The 9,274-nt window shown below is 54.7% G+C and overlaps 1 protein-coding gene across 1 annotated transcript in view; it reads right to left on the bottom strand.

Annotated features, from left to right (window-relative positions):
- Nucleotides 1-4,443: 4,443 nt before the first annotated feature.
- Nucleotides 4,444-9,274, bottom strand: part of U2AF1 (U2 small nuclear RNA auxiliary factor 1) — a 26,832-nt gene continuing 22,001 nt past the window's right edge. Inside the window, exons 7-11 of the mRNA XM_023523176.1 lie at nucleotides 6,398-6,447; nucleotides 6,183-6,281; nucleotides 5,693-5,826; nucleotides 5,513-5,605; nucleotides 4,444-4,727 (exon numbers count right to left, since the gene is read on the bottom strand). Coding sequence (XP_023378944.1) covers nucleotides 4,580-4,727; nucleotides 5,513-5,605; nucleotides 5,693-5,826; nucleotides 6,183-6,281; nucleotides 6,398-6,447 — 524 coding nt within the window. The 3' untranslated portion in view covers nucleotides 4,444-4,579. The remainder of the gene's footprint in view (nucleotides 4,728-5,512; nucleotides 5,606-5,692; nucleotides 5,827-6,182; nucleotides 6,282-6,397; nucleotides 6,448-9,274) is intronic.

Raw genomic sequence — 9,274 nt, 5'->3', positions numbered from 1 at the left:
GAGCATCCAGGCCCGGGAGGGTGATGTCCACTGTGGAGGAGTTTGCTGCCACTGCACGAGTCCCTAAGGGCCGGTGGAAGGGTCTGCAGCTCAGGCATTGGCACGCGATTGAGAGCGCCAAGGGGGACACGCCTGGGAGGTGGGGGACGGGCGGGACCTGCGGCTGGGTCTTCCAGGCACAGGTCAGGGGGAGGCAACGATTCATCCACAGAAAACAAGGCAACAGCGGGGAAGGTCAGTGGCGCCCGTCCCCACCCCAGTTCCCGTCTCAGAGGCTGCCGCTGGCGATGTCATTTTTTATTCTCAGGGTATTTTATCTCCACAACGAAGACAGTATCCTGCGCCTCTTTCCTGAAGGATGAACTTTACGAACACTATTTTACACAAAAATAAAGGCTATTTCCTGTCTCGATAACTTTTTATTTGGAACAGGTTCATTGATACGGTTCATGTACATACAACGCACCATTAAAGTGTATGACTCCGCGGCTTCGGGCACACTGAGAGCTAGGCGGCTATCGACACAGTGAGCTTCACGGCAGACCCCGTGGCCATCGCCCCACACCCACCCTTCTCCACCCCCAGCCCTGGCAACCGCCTGGCTGCTCGGTCTCCCCGGATTTGTCACCCAGGACATTTCATATGAATGGACTCTCACCCCGTGTCCCCTTTGTGACTGCCTCCCTCCACTTGGCATGTCATGAGGTTTGTCCATGTCGTCACATGTATCAGTACTTCGTTTCTTATTGTGAAATAAAGGTCACCATGCGGGCACACCACACATGAATGAAGGTCGCCGTGGGGGCACACCACCCCTCATTTATGCGTCCGTCCGCTGGTGGACACGTATGCTGCTCCCGCCTGTGGCCGCTGTGATCACGCTCCTGTGAATGCACACGGGGTGCATGTTTTCGTGTGAACGTTCTCATTTCTCTTGGGCGCAGCCCACGAGTAGAATTGCCGGGTCACACAATGCTTCTATTTTATCATTTTTATTTTTTAATTTTTTAGGCGAGGCAACCCTTGGTTGACCTCCTAGATTGCAAGGACCTTGTCAGCTGACAATCCCTTTTTTTTTTATTTTTTACGCCTACGGCACCAACTCTGCTTGGCTTCCGAGACCAGATGGGATCGGGCTTGTTCAGGGGGGCGTGGCCGCAGACTTGGTGCTTCTGTTGCAATCTTCTGAGGACCTGCCAGACCGCGTCCACAGCAGCCGCACCGTTCACGTCTCCTCCGGGAACGCAGGAGAGTCCCGGTTTGCCCACGCGCTCCCAATGCCCGCTGTCACTTGCCGTTTGGATCCTGGCCACCCTCCTGGGTGTGGAGTGGGATCTGATCGCTGTGGTATTGATTTGCATCTCCCTGCTGACACATGAGTGTTTTTCACATGCTTGTTGGCCATTTGTGTGTCTTCAGAGTAATGTCGATTCAGGGCCTTACTCTGTCATTAAATTGGGTGTTTGTCTTTTTGTTGTTGAGCTGGAGGAATCCTTTATATATTCTGGACACCAAACCCTGATCAGATACATGATTTACAAATATTTTCTTCCATGCTGTGGGGCGTCTTCTCACTTTTTTGATAGTGTCTTTGATGCAAAAAGCTTTTGATTTTGATGAATTTCCATCTATCTATCTATCTATCTATCTCTATCTATTTTCCTTTTGTTGCTTGTGCTTTTGGAGTCATATCTAAGAAACCACTGCGGAATCCAAGGTCTTCAGGATTTACCCCGCCTTTCCTTCAGTGAGTTTTATGGTTCCAATTCTCATATTTAGGTTGTTGACCCATTCTGAGTGCTGTTTTGTATATGGTGCGAGGCAGGAGTCCAGTTTCACGCTTTTGCTTGTAGACGACCAGCTGTCCCAGCCCCATTAGAAAAGACCCTCCTCCTCCATCGACTGGTCTCGGCGCCCTTGTCAATCAACTGACTGTCAGCACAGGGGCTTCTTTCTGGACCCTCAGTTCCACTCTGCTGACCTACTGGTGACAGTGGCTTCTTTACGCCGACTTTGCCCCCAAGGTTTCGAATCGGAAGTGCGAGCCGGCCAGTGTCGTCTGAGACTGCGGGGCTGTGTGCGGTTCCCCGCAACGCCATGCGAATTTTAGGGTCAGCTTTTCCTTTTCTGCAGAGACGCTGTTGGAGCTGAGAGGGACTGCACTGAATGGGCGGATGGCTGGGGGACGAGGCCTCCATCCCCGCCGTGAAGCCAGTGGTTCCCCGCTGTTTGGGACTTCGGTTTCTCTCAGCAATGTTTTGATTTTCAGCGTACAGGTCTCGGTTGAACTTATTCCTACTTCATTCTTTTTGATTTGGGGAGGAGGACTCGTCTACTCATTGAGGTCTTCCCAGGCCGCCTGCTGGTCTCGGCACCTGCTGGTCGCCCACCTGCCTCCCACGGGAGCGTCTGTGTCTCCCGGTAGAGGCCTTGCTCATTTTTGTCCGGAAACACCAGCTGGAACGTCAGGCGCTCACTTCTGACGCGCGCACATACGCCCGCCCCCACCTCCCGAGGATGCCGGCCGGGCCTGGGGCTGCCGGACCTCAGACCAAAGGCAACTCGGTGAGTGGGCGGGCACTGCTGGGCGCTGCTCGCTGGAGGGCCGCATGTTTAAAATTTCCCATAATAAAAAATTAAAAGGCTTCCATGAAACGGTGGTGAAATCTGATGACAGCAAAAAAAGTCCCGCTTGGCAAATTAGAAGTTGAGAAGCCACTTACGTTGATTGCCAGGTCTGTTTCTCTGGGACATGTACATGTTCTGGGGACCGGCGGACAAAACGAAGCCAAACACTCCGGGTGGCCACACTCAAGTCCCATGTGACGTTCTGCGGTACCAAGTCTGAGCCCCCGTCCGTCCCCAAGCCTCCAGAAGAGCATCTGCGGTACCGACGACTTCTGTCCCCGAACCTAGCCTCCTTCGTCTGAGAAAGCACCTGCCATTTCGTCCCCTTTGGGAAATAGGCCATCCCGAACTGAGAAGTGATGGTGAGACCCGACCGGAGCTTAGACACTGCGGTGGCATGTGCCACTGTCCTTTCTCCAGCATCGCTCAAAGGAAGCGAATTTTCAGCAATCAGCAGGGCCCTGGCCACTGCGCTCGCCAGTTAGAAATATTCAGGATGACCTCTAGCTGACCACTGGGGACTCGTGCTCCGGTAAGCTTGTTTGTTATGCCTACTGTGTCAAAACGGCAAGCACAAAAAGCTGCAAAAATGAGATAACTCGACATGACTGTTAAAACAAGGAGGTTGATACTATATTTCAGCAGCAACTCGTCACGGGCATTTTGGGTCAAAGCCTCTCAGCTTCCCGTCACTGCAGACAAGCGTCAGGGGCGGAGGGAGCAGGAGGGGAAGGGGCCGCATGCCGACTCCGCTTTGCGAGCTGGCCTTTGCCCCCCAGTGGCAGTGCGGAAGCACCTCTGATGGATTTCTATTCACGTTTTAAATATATACCTTCAGGGGAAAGGTGACACTAATCAAAAGTGAAGAAACATAAAGCAACATTCTGCCACGTTCCCTCCCTCGGATGCAGGGGAAAGGACTCACCATCTCTACAACTTGGACCAAACTCAGGTAGAAAAACAAAGATCGGTACAGACTTTTTTGGAGTGTGGAGAATGTGATTGAAAAAGAACTTCCTAGATCACCAACTCAAAACTGGACTAATTTATCCGAAATCATCTGCCCACTCCTGCAAAAAGCAGGTGAAACCTAATTTCAGCAGAGACCACACTGGGACAAAGCCACTGCCGGTCACATAAAGCCTTCCACGGGCACGCTGACCATGGGAGGAACAGTCCCTTCCACTCACTGACTGGTGTGTGGTGGCGGCAGGTGACACCAGTGACGTTTTCTCCCATGCCAAGAGCAGGATTTAGCTCTGGCTCCCCGAACTCCTCCCAGCACAGCGAGACACGGGCAGACACGAGGGCGCTAGGTGGGAAAGTGCCGAGGACCCTCGCCGAGCTTGGAGCTGTCACAGTAGAGCACATGGTGCCCAGTAAGGACGTGCGCCGCCTCAGGGTCGACTCTTGAGTCTGGCGTGCACTCGCGTTCTGGGACAGATGGCAGCTCTCACGGAGCGGGGATGCAGCGCCGGCCGCCCCCTTCCTGACAGCCGCCCCATGACAGCGCTGTCCTCCGCTTAGGGCCCGGCCAGGGAAGAGACCCTGGGCTTTCCACACGGGCTCCTCGGCCTCGGGAGAGAGTCTGGATTACTCCCTGATAGGCAGCTAACAAGAAACAGGTCTGAGTTTTGCCCATGTGAATTTTCCCTCAACTGGTAAGTGCTTCAGTTCAGATCCTAAATGTAGAAACGCAGTTTTATTGCTTTTCGAAGACAATGGCGGACACTGACCCTGACCGCGAGGACTGAGGCTGTGCAGGCTGCAAAGGAAAAGCGCTGTGGGCGTTCCACGAGACAGTAACACCAAGAGTACTGTGTCACTACAAATTTTATTCAGAAACCCATCTTTGTTTTTTTTTGTTGTTTTTTAAAAAAAATTCCCATTATGAACTGGTTTGGTCAATCGACTACAACTCTCTAGCAGACGTACGGTAAAAACGGCACGGTCAGAACCGCCCGGACCGCTCCCGGTCTCTTGACCGCCTCCGGTCACGCTCCCGTCCACCGCCGCCGCCACCGCCGCCGCCGCCGCCGCCACGACCACGGTCTCTGGACCGAGAGCGCCGCTCCCGGGACCGGGACCTCGACCGATGCCTGCAAGCAAGGGAAAGAAACGAAACCCTGACATCCCAGCCGAGCCGTGCAACAGGAGGCCAGCGACTAACGCGTTCGGACACTGCACCTCGTCGAACTGAAGCCAGTGACGGGAAAAGGCTGCTAAGCGGGTGCAGGCCGCAGCTCTGAGCTGTGCCCGGCCTCGGACACTCCCGAGTCCGAGATTAAAGGGCACCCCGGAACTGATAGGAACGGTGTCACCTGGGCTGACTTCCGGGGGGGGAGGGCAGGGTCCCCTTCCTCTTACGCTGCTTTCTGTGACACCAGGACAGGCTCGCACACGGCTGCTTTCCCTCGTGGGCTTAACAGGCGAGAAACGAGAACCCTCCAGGGTCAAAACCCCATCTACGCAGGAAGAGCGACTCAGCGTGCCCTCCGACATCGGGGCGCTGAGTGGGACAGCTGTCCGATTTAAATAGCAGGACCAGACACACAGCTGTGCTCCGTTCTGCCGGTGGTCCGCAGGGCCAAGGCCAAGAACCCACCCAGTCCGACAGAACCCGGTCCCCTCGCCAGTTACCGAGGTTCGCCCTCTACTTAAGCCAACGTGCACACAGACCTCTTCGAAGAGCGTGTTTTTACATTTCAAAATGTGCACTACGTTCTAAGCGGTGCCTTTTAAAGAACGTAAATGACACTTAGGCCAAGTTTCACTTGGAAAAAACATTTTGGAGGAAAAAAAACACAATACTGCGACGCAGCAACACAACAGGGACACAGCGACCACTGCTGACGCGTCACGACGGACACGCGGTGACACTCACTTCTTGCGCCGGCGACCGTAGAGCTCCCGCCGGAGCTCCCTGGAGATGGGCTTCAGGTGCATGAAGTTGCAGAAGCCGCCTCGCGTGCACTCCCTGCAGGGACAGTGGGCGCCGTCACCACGCACTGCCGCTCCCGGCACCCCACACCCGCGCCCGCGCCCCGCCGGAGGCCCTACCTACCCCATTTCATACTGGCGGCAGCAGGCTTCCCGGAAGTCGGTCACGGGCGAGAGCTCGGCGTGGATGGGCTGCCCGTTGAACCAGCGGTTGTTCAGGTCGATCACGGCCTTCTCCGCGTCCTCCTCACGGCGGAACTGAAACGAGGCGACAGAGCGCTCGCCACCCCTCCGTGCGGTCCCATGGGCCGAGCGCTGGGCTGGGATGCCGCCGTGGAGCAGCTACAGGTCAGGCGACCCTCTGTCTACAACTAGGTTCCTGAACTCGCGGCGTCCGAGACCGGGCCGAACGCGTCGCCTGGGCTTCCCGACCCGCTTGGTTAAAAGAGCCAACGCAAGGACGTGCGCGGGCGAAGGAAACCAAACACGCACAGCAGCTTCGCCCCAGCTCCGACAGCTTCTGTCCGGCAGCCACGAGGACACTGGATGCAGAGGACGACGGTGGACCCCAGCCGCCGCCGCCGCCCCGCCCGCCAGGCCCAGCCCCCGCGCACCTTCACATACACGTTCCCAACGAGGTGGTCCCCGAGGTTGTCACAGACGTTCATCTCCTCCACCTCGCCGTACTTCTCCTCCATTTCTGTGAACACCTCCTGCAGGGGCACGACACGAGCCTAACTCACCTCTGGGTACTTTCCCTAGTGGACGAGTTTTAAGTCCTCCGACACAAAAGGCGGCGAGGCTGCCCGTCGCCAAGAGCCGCTCTCACCTCGAAAAACTCGTCGTAGTGCTCCTGCATCTCGACGTCGCTCACGGCACCTGCCGACAACAGAAACCTTGCTGGTCAGCGCGGGCGCCCGTGCTCCCATCGCCCTGCCAGTGACACACGCTCGGTTATCTAGAGACCCCCACAGGGCTGCCGTCTAGCGCAGCACCGAGGGGACCGCCACACAGCCCCATCAAGGCCCTGGGTGTGGCGGGGCTTTGCAGCGCCCCCGTCTCAACGCTGGCTAGTAGAATCGCAACACGCTTTAATCAGCACCAAAGGGCCGGGCCGCATTTCCAGCAAGTGTGAGGAAAAAGCTGACTCTCAAAAACCTTTTTAATGAAAACTTTCTTCCTCTCAACATTTCAAATAGAGGCCAAGGACCCACCCTGATCTTTTCCCCTTTATCAGGTTAAAATGAAAGCTGAGTCAGGGCAAGTGATTCAAAGCTTAGGCCCCTGACTAGTTTCTTTCCGTTTAGCAGCCGCACGGAATGCTAGAAAATTCTTTCTCCTGCAATTAAAACCCAAATGACCATAAATACTCAAGACGGTCACCAAGGTCAATCAAAGTATTCTGAATGCCCTCTGAATAAAGGGAAAGCTACAATGCTTTGCTGAAGCAAGCATTCTTACGTTGCATTCCCAAACTACTTTCTTCACGTTTCCTCTTCTTAATTCATGTGCCTCAACTGAAATCAGCTCCGCTCTGTTGGTGGATTTTGCAAATTTAAACTCTACTCCTATTATCTCTCTGCCAAATTTCCGAGTTCTCTTAACCTAAGTCTGAACAGTCACAAAGCTGGCAGGGCAATAAACTCATGTCCCAAACAGCGAGGCCAGGGGCCCAGGAAGGCCCGAGGCCGGGCCAGCTTAGTCCTCAGTCGTTACGTCCATGGGCCACGCGCACCACGGGCATTCGGGCTGCGGCACAGGGCTGCCTCCACACTGCTGCCCCTGCAGTCCCCTAGCTGTCCCGAGCGCGTTCTATCTTTAAGGCTAAGAACTTCAATCTTTTGATTGAGAGTGACTTCAATTCACTTTCTGACCCGTGGTAAGGGTGGGATGGGCCTTCCCCGAATTTTAGTTGTTTTTGAATTTCTGGGAGTCCAGCTCGCTTTAAAACCCCACATTTACCGAATACGGGCAACAGCTACTCTAGACAGCCGGTCCCACCCGCAAACGCACCGTGAACACACCCTCCCCAGTGGAAACCGGGGGAGCTCGTCAGAGCGGCCCCTGCGAAGGGCAGGTTGGAGCGTTTACTCAATTCCTTCTCCACGTCGGGAGAACTGAGGACAGAGAGAAAACAGCTACGCGCTCAAAGGCCGAGCAGCACTGAGCCTCATGCCTGGTGGTGGCGAGAACACCGGCTGCGTCCCTGCCATTCCTATCGCCACGTGCAACACGAAGTATCATGTTCCGGTAACTTCTGGAAAGCTCGTATTTGAGATGCTTGGTAGTGGGCACATTTTAACTTCAATACTTTGCTTAAAGTATTTGAGTCAAACGAACTGACTTGAAAGGCATAAATTAGTGATTAAAAATCTAATCACTAAAAAATTATTTACGAGTCAATATATTTGAAATAATATAACTTGAAAAAACACCCAGTTCTGTTACAGAAACGTTCTCAAACTGGGTTTTGTTACTTAAGCTTAACCCAAGCATAGAAAGTTTACTTTTTTATATATGAAAGGGTACGTTCAAAAGAACCACCAATTTTAGGAAGTCAATGAACCTCGCTGGTTGAAATGTTACTGGCAGGATCTGTTGCTAAGGAACTAAACTGATTTTCTTAAATTGCAGCGCGGGAACGTCATGTAATCTGTAGGATCTGAACTCCAGAATGGGACTATTTAGCAGAGCTAAGCTCTTTGTAGCATCCGCAGAACCAGAGCACTGTAAACTGCAAATGAAGACACAAAGAACACTAACACGACACCCCTTAGCCCGGAAAGCACCCTCGGTCCCCAGGAAACAAGCAGGGCAGAGAACTGTGAAGTGTGGTTACAGCAGCGCCTACTTTCCATTCAGTTTTGCCCCAGGGCAGCGTTGCTGCGACAATTAGTTAAGTCCACATATAAAGACTTCCCTCCACCCGCTCTTCTTCAAAAAAGAACCAAACCAGGTATTTCAAACCAAGGGCTACCAGGTCAATCCTGCTACCGTCAGGTTCGGGCAAAGTTCTCTGCTACTGGGTCAGTTGTCGGTGGTGGCCGTTGAGCATCTGGGCAGGAAAAGCTGACAGGAGGGCCCCCCGCCCCGCAGGCACACGTACCCAGGGGCCTCGCAGCGCGGGGCCCGGACGAGCGGGTGGTGGCTGCCGTGGCCCTTCTGCCTGGTGCAGGTCACCCGCAAAGTGAGGGGCTCCGGGCTCAGGGTGCACGGGACTGAGGCCCGTGGCTGCCAGGGTACCTGGCGCTCGTGCCGTCTGCTCATGGGTACGGCTTCAAAACAAACGGGTGAAGGGGAGTGCCCGCCCCTGGTTCGGAGCCCTTGATGTTAACAAGAGTCCGGGACATCCGTTCCAGTGTACCCACAGGTGACTACGTTGCTTCTACAGCCCAAGATGCTGAAGTTTAAATTTTAGTTTTGTGAACCTTCAACGATGCTAACGTGTATCCCATCCTCTAGCCCTCGGTGAACACGATATTCGAAGCTGAGCGTTTACCGCCTCAGGGAGAAATGGTACTGTCCTCCGAAAGCCCAGTCCACGGCTCCCCCCCCACTGAGCACCAACTCCCATGGCTGGAGACCTTTCCGTCGTCTCGTCACAGACCGAGTCGGCACGGGGCGGGAGGACTCGGGCCGCACAGCTCGGAGGGGGCGTCAGGGCACCTCTCAGAACACCGCTGTCACCACCAGAGCGCGAGCTCCA

The sequence above is a fragment of the Pteropus vampyrus genome, unplaced genomic scaffold, assembly GCF_000151845.1.
Source record: "Pteropus vampyrus isolate Shadow unplaced genomic scaffold, Pvam_2.0 Scaffold380, whole genome shotgun sequence".
In the NCBI taxonomy this organism is placed as follows: domain Eukaryota; kingdom Metazoa; phylum Chordata; class Mammalia; order Chiroptera; family Pteropodidae; genus Pteropus; species Pteropus vampyrus.
This window is presented reverse-complemented; position numbering and strand designations above follow the sequence as displayed.